The sequence below is a fragment of the Antechinus flavipes genome, chromosome 2 (genome assembly GCF_016432865.1).
Source record: "Antechinus flavipes isolate AdamAnt ecotype Samford, QLD, Australia chromosome 2, AdamAnt_v2, whole genome shotgun sequence".
Lineage (NCBI taxonomy): Eukaryota > Metazoa > Chordata > Mammalia > Dasyuromorphia > Dasyuridae > Antechinus > Antechinus flavipes.
The window spans coordinates 95,210,966-95,231,966 of record NC_067399.1 but is presented as its reverse complement, the minus strand read 5'-3'; the positions used below and the strand labels follow the sequence as shown (position 1 = coordinate 95,231,966).

The 21,001-nt window shown below is 33.4% G+C and overlaps 1 protein-coding gene across 1 annotated transcript in view; it reads left to right on the top strand.

Annotated features, from left to right (window-relative positions):
• Positions 1-21,001, top strand: part of FSHR (follicle stimulating hormone receptor) — a 248,305-nt gene that overhangs the window by 187,888 nt on the left and 39,416 nt on the right. The window contains exons 5-6 of the mRNA XM_051975245.1: positions 9,913-9,984; positions 19,318-19,395. Of these exons, the coding sequence (XP_051831205.1) occupies positions 9,913-9,984; positions 19,318-19,395 (150 nt within the window). The remainder of the gene's footprint in view (positions 1-9,912; positions 9,985-19,317; positions 19,396-21,001) is intronic.

The window sequence follows — 21,001 nt, the reverse complement described above, 5'->3', positions numbered from 1 at the left end:
TAGTTGGACAGTTAGAGGCGTCATTAGTTTCTATATAGAAAATATAGAAAAAGAAATTTTTGAAGATGTCTGCTCATAATGATAACAAAGACTTCGTTCTAATAAAAATAAACATAACTTTCCCATCCTATTTACCACTGACTAATCTTCCCTATTAAAAAGTTAGAAGAAAAAAGGGAAATGTCCACCAAAGGAGGTTTAAAGAATGCAAATGGAAAATCCTAGAAGCAATTGTATCAGGAGTAACCAAATTTATATTAACTGAGTGACATAAGAAACACAATAGGAAGTAAATAATTACAATTGTGTTCATAGCTATATAAAGGATTATATAAATATGTAAATAACTTATAAACATATATTTATATAATTATGTATATAATAGTGATATATATTTTATTTACATTACAAAATATAATACATATGTAAAATATGTTAACTATTAAATGTGTCTAACACATTGAATTTTATATAATAGTTTTGTAATCTTGGGAAAATTAATATAGTCTTCACACTCCAAAAAACCCCAAACTTCTTAGTTTATACTACACTATCATTGTAGCTCCTTCCAAATCCCTTCAATTCTCTCTAAACAAAGCAAGCAAATAATACTGGATAAGTCAATATCATGTTAGAAGAAGGCCAGATCAAGGTCTTCAAGTAAAGGTGTAAAGGACAGCTGGTCAGGGATTGTTGTAAAAAGGATTCCTGTTCAGTTACAGAACAGATTAGCTAACCACCAAATCTAAGCTTCTGGGAATGCAGAATTCTGAGATTCTGGTGTTCTCTGAGGATAGAATCCCACAGTCTTGGAATCCTTTTTTTTTTTCCTTGCCCAGATGCATCTCTTTTCTCTGAATCCCTATAGAATTTATCAATAATTGACATTTATATAGAGCTTCAAGTTTTACTTATATTTGATCCTTATAACATTCTTATCAAATAGGTAATATAGATATCATCTCCATTTTATAACTGGGACTTGGTATAATTAAGTAATCTTCTCATAGTCACATAGCTACTATCAGAATCAAAATTCAAACTTCGGTATGCTTCTGATTCCAAGTATAGCACATATTCTTTTATACAATGCTGACTTTTACTTAGAGTATAATCTTTTTCAGCACCTAATCATTCTCTACTAGTTACAACTGTATTGGTGTAAGCCAATCTTCTCCAGAATGTTGCTCTCTCTATAATACTCCTTACTTATCTTCAGTCTCTGTCTCTGTCCACAGACTGTTTTCCTACTTCCTACAAATATATGAGTTGTCTAATAACTTGAGAAATAAAGGATTCTTGAAAATGGCAGAATTTGAGGTAGGGATGCTGGATCCTCTTCATCAGTTTTCTATCTAATAGGGAAGATATATGTAAATAAAGTAGATTATAATATGAATATATGACAATGATTTTTTCAAGAAGTGGTTCTAGACACTGCAAATAGCATTTTTTTAATCTACAGACTCCTTTATAATATGGAAAATTATTGAAGACCCCCAAAGAGCTTTTGTTTATATGGATTGTGTGTATTGAAATTAATTAGAAATTAAAATATATTAATGTCATTCTGAAAATTATTTTGATCTCATGGGTTCTCCAGAAGGATCTTGGGGATCCTCAGGGTCCCACTTAAAGACATGGGATATTTCTATTCTCTGGATCTAGAGAAGCAGAATGAATGAAGGGCCAGTGATCCAAAAGGTGCTATTTTTCTTGGGGCTCTTAGGTAAAAGTTGATGTTCATGCTAATTGGTATCATAATCCTTTCTCCATGTAAGATTTTACTCCTACATGTTGGCTTCAGGGCAAGGAAATGGCTGAACAAGAAGCAAAGGCAGTCATCTGAAAAGCAATACTTTTCAGATGGGTTCTTGGGCAAAGTGTCCTGAAAGGTGTCCACTGGGGTCTTAAGGGAGGTAATAGTATACTAGCTTGTTATGTGTCCTTTGTTCTCAACTAAGTGGTGGAGGTTTGAAGTCAGTTCAAAGGGAGGGAGGAGGGAGAAGCTCATTCTAGTCACCATTTTGTAACTTATTTTTAAAATGAATTATTCTCACTAGACAATCACTAAGCATTTCTATCTACACAAGGAATGCAAGTTCTGTCAGCTACCTGGGGAAAAGGCCCAATTGTCCTGATCTAATTAAGCTCTGTTGTAGAATATTTTGGCAAAATGTTTGCATACATTACAAAAAAGCATACACATACCAACAGAAACACATGTACTGTCAACTTGAAGAAGGAAAATGAAACACCTCAGCACAATCAAGGCATTAGAAATGAAATAATGATGTTAATAACAATGAGCAATTGTAGAGGCACCTGTCAATGAAAGGCTTATAAATCTTTGAGTCATTATAGAAATAAGTGGGAAATGATGACAGTTCCGATGTCCATCTTTTCTGAAAAAAAAATGTGTTGTAGGACTTTAATAACTTCATCCCCAAACTGGAGAAATTCTGGAAGGAAAGGTGTTAACAGCAGCTCAAAGTGACATCCTAGCTGTCAAAAAGAGAGATTACTTTCTTTAAAGGATTCATTTATAGAACTTGAATTTACTACATTTTACCCTCAGGCTTTTTTCCTACTTTTGAAGATGAACTCTGGTTGAGTGAATCAAAATAATTTTGTAGCAAACAATCATTTGACCAAAGCAAACCTGTGGAGACATAGGCTGTCTAGGTGATTACCCACTTCCAGCTTCCATCACACTTGAATTTATTGATCAAAAAGAAGAAATGAATTGAAGACTGAGTATTCCTCTGAACTCCATTACCTGAGTTATCTTGGGGTTATATGGAATCTCAGCTATAGAGTAATCACCAATAATCTATCTCACCAAATAGTCACTAGATCTTTTTAAATGTCTTGAACTTGGCATACCTGTATTTCTCACTCATTTTTGTTTTTTTTCCCCCCATAAAGATCAAAGTGTCCATCTAATCTCTCAGACACAGGTACTGTGGAAGCTTCAGCTATTGATATTAAATAAAGTACTCCCACAGATTTCCTTGGGAAACCCTGCATTTTCCCCTCCATCATCTTCATAAAACTCCTCCCATCTCAGTAAAATAAACATATCAAAGTTACTGTTATTCAAAGTGCTGTAGCCCACAAATGTTGGCTAAATAGTACAGTGGATAGAATGCTGAACTTGGAATCGGGACAGAACTGGCTTCAAATCCTGCCTTCATCAATTACTAGCTGTATGACCCTAAATCACTTAACCTCTCTCAGTTTCCTCAACAGTAAATTGCAGATAATAATAGTTTCTACTTTAGAGGATTGTTTTGAGAATCAAATAAGATCAATTTAATCCATCAAATTCAGCTATTTAAAGTGCCATTTAAATGACATTATTATGATGATTAAGAAGTACTAATGAAATGGACAAAATTCACTTTCCTCTGGCAGTAGCAGCAGCTGCTTGCCACAGTGGAAATAGAGACCCCACTTTGCAGTCAGGTAAACCTGGATTCCAATCCTGTTTCTGACACACATTATTGCATGACTACAGGCACCTCTCGGTGCTCTGGGAAATTCTCTAAGACTTAAATTGCAGAGAAGGCGCTAACCCCCTTTGGTAGTGAGAATTTTCTAATCAGAGAGTTCTCTGTATTAAAGAAATCATCTGGTTCTTAGCCTCAGGCAGAAGTAACAGAGAATTTATTCTATATTTGGTGTTTAATTCTTCATGGAGGTCACCAAATCCAGATGCAGCCCATTAATGAATAGTAACAAAAGGAGAACAGAATAAGCCTTTCTATAGCACTTACTGTGTGCCAATGAGGTAGAACCTATGATTATATTATCCCCACTTTATCATAGGGATAAATATGTAACAAACATGTTATATCATTTGCCCAAAATAATATATCTAATAAGGAAGTTCTGATTTGAAATCAGATCTGTGACAAAATCTGGGATGCTCTGAAGGCAGGAAGAGTACATGGCCTTATTCAGTAATAACTATCAGGTACTATTAGGTATTCATCTACCACATCTTTTATAAACTACTCAATAATAGAAGGTGCTATGAGTAATTGCTAGGATCTCAGAGAACTAACTGCCTTTTTCTCCTTCACCCTGCCATCTTTGGGTAGTCCTATTCTTCTCCTTGATCTGTGGTTATTACATGATCATCTAATCAAATCTCATGACTTTTACAGCTTCAATCTGTTCTAGGATAACTCCCCTTTCCTAATAGCACAAAATTACATGCACTTTTTTAAAGTAAAATTAAAGCATAGCTAAACACAAAGACCAGTAAGGAATAGTATTAATTCTCATTCATCTATACACTTAATTGAAAGCTTAAATTTTCCACACCCAAACACAGAAGATGTTATCCTCTCACTATAGCATAAGTAACTTGTGCCTTATCTGGGAGTTATTTCACCCTGTCACAAGAATTTAGCTCATTGAAACTGCCCCATCCTACTCTTCACTCCATATATCCCCTGCTGCACTCAATATTATAGTATCTTACTGATACAGGTTCCCCTGGGCTCAGGACCAATGTACAAGGACCATTCCCGAGGAATGTGATATTTCAATAATCTATGAACCATGTCATAGATGGAAGTATAAAAGGATCAAGTCTTGGACCTCAAGTGTTAGATTATCAAAGACAGACCAGAAGCAAGCTATCCTCTCAATCTAGTTTCTTTAACCCTCTAAATAGCATACCATAATGCCTCTACATAACAGAAAGCAGAATGTTTGGGACTTGGTTTTTCTCCTCTACATGTTGAATGAAAATGTAAGTAGCCTCAGGAAAGGATGAGGTATATATACTATATACATTAATATAAGAAGATACATGGATATATAGAGATAAAACTACTCATTACTACTATGATTAAATGCCAAATAAGTGATAACATAATTAGTTCTCTTATGTGTTAACCAGGCTGGGACAGTGTTTCTTAAGTTATCTGAGGGTCAATGGGATGGAATGGCTATATCCCATGAAATCTGTGTAAGAAATAAATTCAATGGGATTTACCTAATCTAACCTTTGTTATGTCTGTGAAGTAAGGTTTTTTTTTCTTTTTCCTATATTCTATATGTAACAGGGTTTTGTTTTATTTTGTTTTGTTTTCTTAACTCATATGTAACAATGCCATAGGGGATGGGAATGTACATTCCCATCATTATGATGATTTAATGCAAAGATAAACATGAGACTCACAACACTCCCAAATGAGTCCTGAACAAGATTAAAATGAAAATGGAAAACATTTGATGAAATAAAAAATACAATTAAAAATAGATAATATTAATATATAATTATATAAATCAATATGAAGGCTACAGGGATTCCTATATGTGCGTTACTGGCTCTAGATTGTATTTGTGTTTGACACTACTATCTTAAGGCAATGATATCTTAATTGCTCTAGGAGAAATAAAACAAACCCCTACTCAAGAGGATTCTACTTCACTCATTTCCATATTAATTCTTTCAAACATATTTCAAATATAATTAAGAAGCATATTCTCACATTTGTCCATAAACTACCGCAAATATAAAACTTCATCAGTTGATTATCTCCAAACCTTAACCTTGGTTTATAAAAATATTTTTCTATATTCTCTTAATCCCAAACACTGGGTCAATAGGCTTAAATAAATATCAATTCTTTTTAGTGTGATATCAAATTCAATAGCTCCCCATACCCTCAGATCCCTCTGATACTCTTACTGTATCTTTAAAAAAAAATTCTTGGAATTTTGAGAATTGACAATTTTAATGGCCATTCTTCGGGGAGTAATTGGGAATATGTGAAAGTTTTAACTCTGGTCTATGAGAAGTCTGGGGCAAGACAGTTTTAATAATCATATGTTAAGAGACTGAGTTTTACCTGTCATCTAAAAAAGGATTGAGAGGTTGTTATTCTATAAAGAGTTTGAGGATTCTGGAAATTTAACTGAAATTCTAGAGAGATTATCATAACTGAAGAGAAACTGAGTAAGGTACAGGAAAAAAAAGGATAAATAGAACTTCTTCCTGAAAGAACTCTTGTAATGTTCATTTTGCAAAAAATTACCAAAGAGAGAGAGAGAGAGAGAGAGAGAGAGAGAGAGAGAGAGAGAGAGAATCTTTTTTTTTCTTTTTTTCTGCTGAGGCAGTTGGAGTAGTGTTGTATCTGTGGTCAGATTTGAACTCAGATCCTCCTAACTTCAGGACTGGTGCTCTATCCACTGTACCACCTAGCTGCCCCTGTAGAGAATCTTTGAAAGACTTTGAGCTGAATGTAATAACTGTGTTCTAAAAGTAGTGACAATTTAAAATATCAGGGATGGTTAAAAATAAGTCAGATTATGATCTTTTTCACAGTTGAAACACTGTAAATAATTGCTTATGTCTTTTTTTTTATTTTTTGTCATAGTGCTAATAAACTGTGCAGCCAATAACAGTGATATTTATTTAAGTCTAGGAGATTAGGAAATTTTTATAGAGAAGAGAGAAATAAGCAATGATGTATGAGAAAAAAAATGATTCTCCACTTTATTAAGTACATGCATATGATAAGCTTGGGGTGGTGATTCAGAAATGATTGAGTAATGAGAAAAAGGAGTTTTAGCTTCAGTAGTCAATAAGGAAATATTACAATACACTTCTGAGTTACCTTGGAATTTGAAATGGCAAGAATTAATAATGAGTTAAACAGTAGACTAAGAGATAATTCTTCTATGTAGACTATGCACAAAATGGTAAAACTTAAAATCTTATTAGATAACCTGTATCATTTATTAACATTAACTAATAATACAAAGAAATTAATTAATAATTTAGTAATGTATGGTCTCTGAGAAAGCTGGTAATGAAAATCACCTTTGAGACAAATGATTATTTCTCTCATACATTAATAATCACTTATTGAATTATATTGAACTGAAGGACAGTTTAATGTCCTTTTGATCCTGAGTAAGATACTCCTCCCAACTAGAAAACCTACAAAAAAATTAATCTAAAGTGAATTACAGCCTACTGTGTTCCATTCAGCAAAGATTAAGTGAAGGTGGACTCCTTTGTCTTGATTGCCCTAGTTGGGATAGTTTGGAAAAGAGAAAAACCCTTTATCCAAGACTAGATTATCACTCATGTCCCCAGCCCCTTATTAGAGTAGGTCTACCTTTCATTATAATATTTATTCTCATTGTTCACCAATAAGTGTTGATTGCTAACCTCAGGAATATCCACTTTCCAAGGGCATGTAAGTGTTAAGGGGTTCCCTGAGGGGTCTTTTGACATTTGAGGTTCAATGACCTCTTTTATTAATTATAGGCTATCTTGATTAAGGAAAGGATTAATTAAATATATCTCTCAAACCTTTTTTATATCACACTGCAAAACATCAGCTAGAAATCTGATTCTTCCATGAACAAAGGAATCACAAGCCTAAAACAATTCATTTTTTGCTAAGTGAAATAAGCAGAACCAGGAGATCATTATATACCTCAACAACGATATTGTATGAAGATGTATTCTGATGGAGGTGGATCTCTTTGACAAAGAGAAGATCTAACTCAGTTTCAATTGATCAAGGATGGACAGAAGCAGCTACACCCAAAGCAAGAACACTGGGAAATGAATGTAAATTGCTTGCATTTTTGTTTTTCTTCCCGGGTTATTTATACCTTCGGAATCCAATTCTCCCTGTGCAACAAGAGAACCGTTCGGTTCTGCACACATATATTGTATCTAGGATATACTGTAACCTATTCAACATGTAAAGGACTGCTTGCCATCTGGGGGAGGGGGTGGAGGGAGGGAGGGGAAAAATCGGAACAGACGTGAGTGCAAGGGATAATGTTGTAAAAAAAAAATTACCCTGGCATGGGTTCTGTCAATAAAAAGTTATTTAAAAATAAATAAATAAATTGGGGGGTGGGGTGGGGAGGAAGGGAGGAGAAGTACTTGAAAAAAATTCACTTTTCTCATGGCAACAGTTAAAATTTCTTCACAAAAACTCTTTTACACAGAAAACTTTCTTGATATAATGAAAGTTAAACTCAGTAATATTTATTAAGTATCTACTATGTAATAAAGGGATGGAGAACAATTTTTCTGCCAAGGGCCATTTGTATATTTATAACATCATTCATAGGCCATACAAAATTACCAACTCACAGAATTGAAGCAGTAGAAAGTTGTACCTAGTTTTCAGCTCATCGACTGCAGTTTCCTTAGCAAATAATTTCAAGGGCCTTGTACAGCCCACAGGTTGGATATTCCCCATCCTTAATAATAACAGATACTGTGCTAATCTCTGGTGATACAGAGAAAGGTAAAAAGCAGTTACTATTCTCTCAAAAAACTCACAATCTAAGGGGGGAGACAAAATGCAGTTAACTATGTACAAAAAAGATATAATCAGGATAAATTCAAAATCAACAATGAAAAGACACTGGAATTGATGGGAATAAGCAAAGATAAGATTTTAGCTGGAATTTGATGGAAGTCAGGTAAATCAGAAAGCTGAGATCAGAAGGAATAATATATCAGGCATGGGGGACAGTCAGTGAAAGAGCCCCAAATCATAAGGTGGAATATCTTGTTCAAAGAGCAGCAAAGAAATCAATGTCACTGAATTGCAGAGTATTTGAGGGAGTGAGGGAGTAAAGTAGGTATTGCTTCCAAAGACAATGGTTAACTCATTCAACTAATGTCTCACAAGGTGACTAACCAAGTCTTTTCAGGAAAATCCTCCTGAAATCTATGCATCATACATTTTTTCTAGCCATAGCAATTTACTTTCTCCAAATTAAAAAAACAAAGTACTTTCCCTTAAGATTATGTTCTATATCTGTTAAATACATGATAATAATATATTATTTATCTGTGTTAACTGGGATTTTATATGTGTGTGTGTGTGTGTGTGTGTGTGTGTGTGTGTGTGTGTACACACATACTCTATTTTAGGCAAAAATGTTTCTTTGTGAAGAAATGTCCACAGTTTTTCAGTGTATCTTTTCGATATGGCATTGAATGGCTAATAAATGTAATAAATGTGCAGAATAGTGGGAGTTAAAGGCCACATTGGCAGGATTCCCTACCTCTACTTTCTACCTTTATCCAAATTTACCTAAAAAGAAAGACTACAAAAGAAAGACTACAAATGTGTTGTGGTGGTCCTCAAATTATGGATTTGAAATTAAATCAGAAATAAATCAGAGCCATTGTAGGATTCTAAATAGGGTTTAATGGGATCACATGATTGTAATGACAGAGGGGAAATGATTCTTTCTGCTGTAAAAGGGATCAACCAAAGATCTAAGAACTAGAAGCAGGTGGGCCAACTATGAAGTTGTAATAATCCAGAGAAGATAGACATGAGGTGGAAATTATATATGTGTCTTTGGGAAGAAATGATAGATTTGGGAAACATAGAAAGAAAGAAAATCCAGGCAGATTTTAATGCTGTTTTGGATATAGGAAGCAAAAGAAAGAAAGAAAATATTTGATCCTAATATCTGAAGACTTTGAAGACTGGGGTACCATTGATAATGAGAAAATTGAGTATGGGAAATAATTTGTCTTATGCATGTCCATCTTATTATAGGTCTATTGTGACCTATAGAGACTTTTATGTCAAAATCATATACATTCACTCATTAATTCTCTTGTATTTCAGGAACATGTTTCTCTCCACTCAAGCAGAAGAAAAGCAACACTTCATTATATGAAATTTCCTATTTTATCTGAATACTTGCCTACAGATTTAAAATGGAAAATTTAAATTTGGTACACCACAATTCTATGCTAATATTTACAATTTTACTGGCTGATATTCTTGATTATCAAGATCAATATTCTATGACATAAAAAACCAAACATTAGCTTTCAATAGCTAGGCTAGCCTATCTCATTTGTTCTTTTCCTTTTCTCTCCCTCTCTAGGTTAATATCAAATACTGGTATTAAGCATTTGCCTGCTGTTTATAAGATTCAATCTCTCCAAAAGGTTTTACTGTAAGTTTTTTTTTTTTATTAATTTGTTTCCAACAGTTCACCCAGTAATGTTTTTACCCAGAAATCACTGGGCTAGGTTATTTGCAATGCCACTTTGGGCCACTCCTTAATCAAATAACCCCATACTGTGTTGATGTGCAGAGATAAAGGGAGAAAGCAATAAATTTGTATTATACAGGAAGCCCAGGTATTGCTTATTGGTAGCATTCAGCCTGTTATTCAGTCAGATGTTGTGATAAGAGGGAAGTGGTTAAAGTTTGTATTCATAGCATTGGCAATCTATAGCTGAAAAGGATCTTAGAAGCTATCTAGACCAACATTTTTTCTTCTCTTTCCGAGACTTTCACTCTCTACCCCCTAAGAATTTTTCCCCAATAAATCCAGTGTTTTTGGCTAGCTGTCCTAACTTTTTTAGACTTTAAAGTATTAGGGATTTCCTGTGGGTTTTTTTCCCCTATAACATATCTTTCCATATGAAAAGAAGATCAAGAAGTTGACAAGCTTTTAATCTTTGAATTCTTGCTGACCCTCCAGTCAAGGGTGGCCAGGAACTAATAAATTCTATCAAGGAAGGATATTAAGTATTTAGTGAATTCACCTCCATAAATTAATTTGCATTCTAAAAGAAGATCCTGTACAGAATAATGAATTTGCATTTGAAAAGAGGAGACTGGACACATTAATGCTGACCACTATATCACCATAATCCCAAATCTGAGAATTTTAGTAAACTACAATAAGGCTATATGGAATCAGAAAAACTGACAGTTAATTTTTAGAAGAGAATCATAGTTTCCAGGAAAAAGGTCATGATAATGCTACTGCTTTCTGACCTGCTAGACCACATTAGGAGTATCATATTCAACCTTGGGCATCATATTTTAAGAAGTTCATTGATGAATTAGAGAGGGTCCAGAGGCATAAAGGTTGAAAGAACTGGACAAGTTTAGCCTGGAGAAAAGAAAATTGGGGTGAAGATAGACATGCTAGTTGTGTTTGAGTGTTTGAAGGGTTGTCAAAGGAAAGAGAGATTAAACTTGGTCACTTGGCCCCAGAAAGCAGACTAGGAGATATAGTAAAAAAAAAAAAATGCAAAGGAACAAATTGTAGTTTGATATATTAAAAAAAAAGACATTCCTAAGAATAAGAGCTGACCTTAAATGGGAAAGGTTGTCTCAGGGGAAAGTTATTTTCCTTCACTGGAGATCTTCAAGCAAAGAATACTTTTTTGAGTTGGTTGTCATAGACATTTTTTTCCTTCTCTATAAGGGGATAGACACTAAGGAAATTCTGATTCTGAGTCTATGAATCTCCAATGCAAGGAGCACCTTGGCAGATTAGGGGAGAAGAATTGGAGGTTAGGGAGAAACTTGATGTAAAGATATTTTTCTTGTACTGCTCATATATCATTTAAAAAGGTATTTCATCTCTTTATGCATAATAACTTTGTTGTTGCCTTGATATCAGAACTAGGGTAAATAAATTAAGGTAAGATGTTGAAGAACAAGCAACAACTCAATTGAGCTCTCCCATCATTCCCCTCCAAATAATTTTTTTAAAATGCTTCATGTCAAATTCTAGAGTAACATATCTAAAAAAAGGTTGGGGTGAGATATTTTTTCCAATCTAGAATAACTTAAGAAGCCTTGAGAAGAGGTCTTGGATGAAGGGGAGGATAGCATGGCAATACCAATAGGAGAACTCAGAAGTAGCTGGGACAGTGGCAGCAACAGGTCCAGGAGCTCTCAGCCTAGAGATGGTAAGGAGTTAGACAATCGGTCAGAAAGAGATTAGAGAGAAACCCTTGCTGGCACTAGGTGCATGAATGACTCTATTATTTTCCAGATATGCAGTTCTAAGTTGCAGTCCCAAGGTAAAAATGAGCCCTGTGGCTACAGGGGAATAGATGATCTGGTCATTGTTTCAAAGCAGAAAGGAGCACTAGTGCTTGCAACTGAAGGAGAACAACATTCCTGGTCACAGTTCTAGGGCCAAGAGAAGCAGTAGCATTTGCAACTACAGGAGAACAGGTCCCTTCCTGGTATAAAGATCAGAACACAGACCAGGAAAACAGTGAAAAGAGATTCCCAGACTTATCTCAGAAAATAGCATCATGAAAAACCAGAAGCTTCAGATAGTATACCTTCTACTAAATAGAAGAATAAGCAAACAGCAAAGAATAAGCAAGAAGAATAAGCAACTATAAAAAGCTACTATGGTGACAATGAAAATTAAGTATAAGACATCACTGTCAAAACAGCTACCAACAGAGCCTCAAAGCAAAGGACGTGAATTGGACATGAACCAAATTGATCACAAGAATTTCTGGAAGAGCTCGAGAAAGATTTTGAAAATCAATAAGAGGGAAAAAATTGGAGTAAAAATGGAAGTAACACAAGAAAATTATGAAAAGAAAATCAACAACTTGGTAAAAGAGGCACAAAAAATATAGAGGAAACAAAGCCTTAAAAAAAAAAACAGAATTGGCCTAATGGTAGAAAAGAGATAATAATTCACTGAAGAGAACTTCTTAATAAGAAAAACTAGGAAAAGAGTTGTAAAGATCACTGAAGAAAATAATTTCTTTAAACTTAGAATTGGACAAATAGAAACTAATGATTCCATGAGAAAACAAAAAAACAACAAAACAAAGTCAAGAGAATGAAAAAATAAAAGAAAATATAAAATATCTCATCTTAAAAATACATTTGGAAAATAAAGTAATAAAAGGTAATTTAAGAATTATTGGTGTACCTGAAAGCCATGACCAAAGAAAGAACCTAGATACCATATTTTAAGAAATTATCAAGAAAAACTGTGAATACCCTAGAATTAGAAGATCAAATGGAAAATAAAAGAATACCAATTACCTCCTGGAAGAGATCCCAAAATAAAAACTTCCAGGAATATAATAGCCAAATTGCAGAGCTTCCTGGTCAAGGAGAAAATATTGTAAGTAGCCAGGAAGATATTCAGATATCATGGAGCCACAGTAAGAATCACACAAGATTAAGTAACACCTACATTAAAGGAGTGGAGGGCTTGAAATATGATATTCTAAAAGGCAAAGGAGCTAGGATTACCACCAAGAATAACCTACTCAGAAAAAGTTGAGTATAATCCTTCAGGTGGAAAGGGATATTTAAGGAAATAGAGACTTTAAGCATTCCTGATGAAAAGCCTGGAGCTATTGAATAGAAAATCTGATATTCAAACATAAGATTCAAGAAAAGCATAAAAAGGTAAACATTAAAGAGAAATCATTAAAGACATAATATTTTAAACTTTTCACATTCCTATATGGAAAGATGACACTAGTAAATCCCTAATATTTTATCATTACTATGGCAATTAGAATGAATCTACAGAGAAGCCATGGATGTGAGTTGACTATAATGGGATGATTTCAAAAAATAAAATAAAGTAAAATAAAATTAGGGATGAGAAAGAGCAAAGCATTGAGAGAAAGAAGAAAGTAGAGGAAGAATTGGGGAAATCATCTCACATAAAAGAGGTAAACAATAAACAGTTTTTCTAGTGGAGGAGAAAATGTGGGCAATGCTTAACCTCCTTCACATCATCATTGGTTCAAAGAGGAATAACATTCACACTGGGTTGAATATAGAAAAATATAAAATATAGAATACTTTCTTACCTAACAAGAAAGTAAGAGAAGAAATAGATAAGGGACTGGAGGGGAAGTATAATAGATAGGAGAGAGATTATGGGAGGCAAGTTAAGAGAGAGCAGATTAAGGGAAGTAGATTAAGTGGTCAGAAGTAAAGCAGACTTTTGAAGAAGAACTGGGTAAAAAAATAGGGATAAGTTTGGAGGGAGGAGGCTAGAATGGACAAAAATATGCAATAATATTACCTGGGAATGTTAATGGAATGAACTTACCCACAAAACAGAAATAGATAGCAGAACAGATTAGAAATCAGAATCCAACAATATGTTCTTTACTAAAAAGATATTTGAAAGATAGATTTACGTACAGAGTGTAAAGAAGGAACTTGAATAGAACCTATTGTGCTTCAGGTTAAGATTTTTTTTTTAAAAGACAGGGATAGCAATTATGATCTCAGATCAAGCGAAAGCAAAAATAAACCTAATTAAACATTTTGCTAAAAGGTACCACAGACAATAAAGTAATATTAATACTAAATACTTATGTTTTAAATGGCATTCAAATTCTTTAAAAAATTGTTAAGTAGGTAATAGGAAGAAATATATAACAAAGTTATACTAGTGGGGCACCCCAATTTTTTTCTTTCCAAAGTAGATGCAATTATGAAATAAATAAGTAATAAGCTAATGAGATGAATAAATTTTTAGAAAAGTTAGTTATAATTGAGCTCTAGAGAAATTTGAAAGAAAATAGAAAGAAATATACATTTTCTTTCCCATACATGACACTTTCACAAAGATTTACCATGTGTTAGGGATAAAAACTTAACAAGTAAGAAAAAAGCAGATATATCAAATGCACCCTTTTTAGATCATAGCACAATAAAAAATTATATTTAAGGAAAGACTATGGAAATATAAATTAAAGATTATTTGGAAACTAATATAATTTTAAAGAATGAATGGGTTAAAGAACAAATCTTATAAACAATCAATAATTTCATTAAAGAGTGAAAAAAAATGGGGCAGCTAGGTAAATAGAGCACTGGATTCAGGAGGACCTAAGTTCAAATCTGGTCTCAGACACTTAACACTTCCAGCTGTGTGACCCTGGGCAAGTCACTTAGCCCCAATTGCCTTAGCCAAAAAAAAAAAAAAAAAAAAAAAGAGCAAAAAAAATGATACAACATATTAAGATTTGTGGAATGCAGCCAAAGCAGTACTTGGTTGGAAATTTATATCTCTCGACTTTTACATCAATAAATAGAGAAAAAGCAGATTAATTGGGCATTTTAAAAAACTAGAAAAAGAACAAATTTTAAAATATCCAATTAAGGAACAAATTGGAAGTTCTGACAAAAGATGGATTAATAAAATTAAAAGAAAACACTGAACTAATAAATACTATTAGAAGCTGGTTTTATGGGAGAAAACAACAAACAAAGAGTTCATTAATTTAATTAAAAAGAGAAAATCAAATTATTGATATCAAAAATGAAAAAGGTGAATGCATCATCAATGAAAATAGAATTAAAATAGAATAGAAAATTAAATTAAACCAATTATTAGGACCAATTTTGCCAAATTATATGCCAATAAATCTGACAATATAAGTAGATAGATGAATATTTTTAAAACCATAAATTGCCCAGATTAACAAAAGAGGAAATAGAAAATTTAAATAATAATATCTTAGAAAAAAGAAATTGAACAAGTCACAAATTAGCTTCCTAAGAAAAAATCTCCAAAACCAGATGGATTAGCAATGAATTCTACCAAACATTTAAAGAGCAATTGATTCCAATATTATATAAACTATTTGAAAAAATAATCCTACTAAATTCTTTTTATGACACAAATATGGTATTGATACCTAAGCCAGGAAAAAATAGAGAAATAGACCTAATTAAATTTGATACTTTTTTTAAAAACTGGCAAGGAAATTGCCATAGTCATATCCTATGATATAGTCTTGGTCATTCTATGACCAAGTAGAAATTATATCAGCAATTTGAGTCTTGTTCAATATTAGGAAAGCTATCAGCATAACTGATCAATAATAAAAAAAAAAACTATGATTATACCAATATATGGAAAAAAAGTTTTTGACAAAATACAACACTCATTCCCCTTCAAATTAAGAGAACGCACAGGAATAAATGGAGTTTTGCTTAAAATGATAAGTAGTATCTACTATCTGCAATGGGGATAAATTAGAAACTTTCCCAATAAAGAATGAAACAAAGATGCCTATTATCCTGACAATTATTCAATTAACAAGAAAACAATCTGAGGAATAAAAATAGACAATGAGGAAACAAAACCCTTTACCCATAACATGAAGGTACATTTAGAGAAACCTAGAGTCAAATAAAAAATAGTTGAAGCATTGACAACTTCATCAAAGTTGCAGGGTATCAAATGTGTGTGGGGGAGGAGGTGGAAAGGTGGGGTGTGTGTGTGTGTGTGTGTGTGTGTGTGTGTGTGTGTGTGTGTGTGTATGAATCTTACCAACAAAACCCAGAAGCAAAAGATAGAAAAAAATTACATTAAAATAATTAATTGCAGACAACATAAAATACTTAGGAATATGCTTGCCTGCTAAATGAAATGAGTAGAACCAGGAGATCATTATATACCTCAACAACGATAACTGTTTGAGGATGTATTCTGATGGAAGTGGATCTCTTCGATAAAGAGAGCTAATTCAGTTTCAATTGATCAAGGATGGACAGAAACAGCTACACCCAAAGAAAGAACACTGGGAAATGAATATAAACTGCTTGCATTTTTGTTTTTCTTCCCAGGTTATTTATACCTTCTGAATCCAATTCTCCCCGTGCAACAAGAGAACTGTTCGGCTCTGCACACATATATTGTATCTAGGATATACTGTAACCTATTCAACATGTAAAGGACTGCTTGCCATCTGGGAGAGGGGGTGGAGGGAGGGAAGGAAAAATCGGAACAGAAGTGAGTGCAAGGGATAATGCTGTAAAAAAATTACCCTGGCATGGTTTCTGTCAATAAAAAGTTATTTTAAAAAAAGAGAGAGAGAGAAAGAGAAAGAGAGAGAGAGAGAGAGAGAGAGAGAGAGAGAGAGAGAGAGAGAGAGAGAGAGAGAGAGAGAGAGAGAGAGAGAGAGAGAGAGAGAGAGAAAGAGAGATTATGGGGATTGGAAAGAAAAAAAAAGGAATCTGCTTGCCAAGATAAACCCAGGAATTATATGAACACAATTTCAAAATGCTTTTCACAAAAATAGAGATCTATACAATCTGGAGAAATATTACTTACTGAATCAAATGACAATTCTATCTAAATTAATTATTTATTTAATGTCAAACAGAGCAAACCACCAGAAAATTATTTTATAAAGCTAGAAAAAATAATTTAAAAATTCATTTGGAAAGATTTTTAAAATGTCAAGAATATAAATAGAATTAATGCATTAAATGAAAAGGAAGGCAGCCTAACAATAGCAGACTTCAAACTATAATGCAAAGTAGTAATCATGAAAGCAATGTAGTACTAGCTAAAAAAAAAAAAAAGTGGTGGATCAGCAAAATAAATTAGGTACACAATGCACAGTAGTAAGTGACCATAGTTATCTAGCATTTTATAATAAATAAGAAAATCCATTTTGGGGATAAGTACTCACTGTTTAACAAAAACTGCTCAGAAGACTTGAAAGCAGTTTGGCAGAAACTAGGTATAGAACAATATCTATCACTCACATTACATGTGAAGATAATTCCAAAATGGGTACATAATTTAGACATAAAAGATGATATCAGAAGCCAATTAGGAGAGCATGGAAATTTTTCCCTACCAGAACTCTGGATAATAGAAGGATTTATAATCAAACAAGAGATAAAGAGGAATATGAAAAGTAAAATGGATACTTTTCATTACATTAAATTAAAAGGCGTTTGCACAAACAAAAACATTGCTGTGAAGAGTAAAAGAAGGGAGGTTGTTTTACTGATAAAAACCTCATTTCTGAAATATATAGAGAACTACTTTATTTTCTCATTGATATGGTCAAGGGATAGATATAGACAGTTTTCAGAAGAAGAAATCAAAGCTATATATAGTTACATAAAAAAATGTTCAAATCACTTTTGATTAGAGAAATATACATTAAAAGGATTCTGATACCACCTCACATCTATTAGATTGATTAATATGACAGAAATAAAAATATCAAATGTTGGAAAGGATATGGAAAAATTGGGATACTGATTCATTGTCAGTGGAGTTCTGAATTGATTCAGCCATTCCAGAAAGCAACTTAGAACTATGCCAAAAAAAGGTACGAAATTGTGCATAATACCTTTTGCCACAGCAAAATGCCTATAAAGTCAATATCCCAAAGAGATCAAAGGAAAAGGGAAAGATCTATATGTGCAAAAATATTTATAGCAGCTCTTTTCATGGTAATAAAGCATGGAAATTTAGGACTATCCATTGGGAAATGGTTGAACAAGTTGTATGTATGATTATTATGATTGTGTATTATATGCTACAAGAAATGATGAACAGGATAATTTCAGAAAAACTTAGGAAGACTTATATAAACTGATACAAATGAAATGAGCAGACCAGGAGAAAATTGTACAGAGTAAAAGCAGTATTTTTATTATGATCAACATGATCCAAGACAATTCCATAGGACCCATGGTGAAAAATACAATCTACCTCCCGAGAAAGAACTGATGGAGTCTGAGTACAAATAGAAGAATAATTTTTTCACTATTTTTTCTTGCTTTTTTATAACATGATTTTGCTTGATTTCACATCTGTAATTGAGGTCACATTTCTTGCCTTCTCAATGAGTCAGGAGTTGGAAGGAGGCAACATATTTAGAAGTCATTTTTTTAAATAAAGATTAAAATAAATAACAAATTTGAAAGACAAGCAAAAAAAAATTAATGAGACTTCCTGCAGCTTCCTACCAAGCAAAAGAAAAATAAAGGGAGAAAATTTTCCAAAAATTGGGGAAATAAACCAACTGAAAGAAAGTTGAAGAACAGAGGAAAAGCAGATGAATATTAAAGGCAAAGAAAGAATTGGTATGGTTGGTAGTCAAAATCTAGACTAAAAATTACAGTAGGGAATTGTAAATAAGAGTCCCCAAAATGAAAATAAGGAAGTGAGGGCTATTTAAGAGTCAGTGTCTGATACCAGACTAAGGCAACTAGAACAGTATCATTGTCAAGAGAACCAAAAGAAAGCCAGAAACTAGCAATAAAATAACCCATGATTTGTTGGGTTTGGCCTGTTCCCTAGAAGAGGGTCTTTTTTCTCTAGCAGCCTTCTCTTCTAGCTGCTTAAAAGGCCAGTGCTGCCAGATGGCAGGATGCACAAGCACATTTGCCAAACTGCACAGAGACCAGCTGTAGAGAGGCAATGATAAACCCTTTGCTTACTTGTTTGCTAGAAAGAACCTTACATGGGGAAATCAGCTAAGAAAATCCTCAAATGGCAGTTCTATGAAATTTCTGCAAGTCTATGGATGGAAAGAAGTGGCTCTGCAGATAAATTGCAAGCTGTCACTTCCAAATGTTCAATTCCTCCTTCTTTACTAATGCCCTTGCTATCAAAAAATGATCTTGATCGCAGACCAAAACACTCAGAACTTTGTTTAACAAATTAGCATAGTCTAATAAACAAAAACATCTGAAATTTTTCCTTCTTCTTTTGTAGAGACATTCAAGATAACATCAATATCCGAAAAATTGAAAGAAATTCTTTTGCAGGACTAAGTTCTGAAAGTGTGATCCTGTAAGTTTTTAAAAAATCAAATATATCACATGTATTTTAATACCACAGTCTCTCCTCAATAAAAATGCATCTTTCTGACTTGTAACTTTGGCATCCAGCCATTAAAATTATTTTCTTGCTCTATGCATATCCCTCATTTCCCATCTTTACATATCAGAATCACAACATGGAATCGTGTTAATAATTTATAATTCTGTGGCATAATTCAAGTATTTAAAATTGCTCTTTGAATGATGGTCTCCTGTGATGTAACATCTGTTGCAAAGACAGAATAACTCATGCATTCATAAAGCCAAGGCATTGCAGGCAAAGATGTTCATGGTCTAGATAGGAAAACTGGGAGAAAGGCTGGTCTGGGAAGATATGGCAATATGTTCTCACAATAATTCAGGCCAGATACTGTTGGGCCCTCTTGATGAGAACAAAAGAGATTTCTTTTCATGGAACAATTATGTTTTTGAATGAGCTGGCTCTGTTCTCTGAATTTTTGGGGTTGAGTTTTAAAAATGCATTGTCTTTTCTATGGCATTAATAACAAGCCACCTTTTAATCCACTATGCCAGAAGCCAGATTTGTAAATAATCTGCTCCTTATGGATCCCTTGGGATCATGGAGCAGCTGCAATGTAAGCAGTCTCTATGGCCTTGAAATTTATGAAAGGAAGAGGCTCACCTACGGGTTCAGTGAGGATATTTGGGAGAATGATAAGATTGCCTAAAAATGTATGATCAGAGCCTACAGTTTGCAGTTATGCTAAGGAAATAATTTTTATTTCTGTTTTAAAACCCAGGGTTCTAATGACTTTTAGGAAAATAACAAAATAGAACAAAGGTGTAGGTAGTATACCTTAGTCTGGTCAATTGCAGTAGCTTAATTAGTCTCTCTGTTTCCCAGTTGTTTTACTGTTTAATCCGTTTTCCAAACTGACAAGTTATTATTCATAAGACATAGAACTGAATATATCCTCTAATATATTATTTCTTGCATGAAATAAGTGCAACTTCCTAAGCCTGGTGTTTAAATCCTTCCATGTTGTCTGTCACATAGCTTTTTAAACTTTCGTATTATTCCTCAACCATTTTTCACAGTCTTCCAACCAAACTGGTCTATATATTCCACATTTCATCATATAATCATGCATTTAACAGACAATAAAGATCTGAATTTAAATTTGATCTAAGACAATCACTTGCTGTATAACCCCTGGCAAATCACTTCAATTATATCTACCTCAATTTCTTCAACTTCCCATTCAAACCCTTTTCTCTCTTGAATGCCAAACTTAAGTACCGCTTTTTCTATGGAACCTGAGTCTCCTCACTCCCACATCGCTCACATTGTACATAATAACAGCAAGATCATGTGTTGATCAACTATGATAGAATTTAGCTCTTTTCAGTAATAGAGTGATCCAATTCCAATAAACTTGGGATGGAAAATACCATTTGCATTCACAGAGAACTATAGAGGCTAAATGTGCATTGAATAATACTATTTTCACCTTTTTTTTTTGTTTGCTTTTTCTTTCTCGTGTTTTATCCATTTTGTTCTGATTTTTCTTTCACAACATGACTAATATGGAAATATGTTTAAAGCTGTACATGTA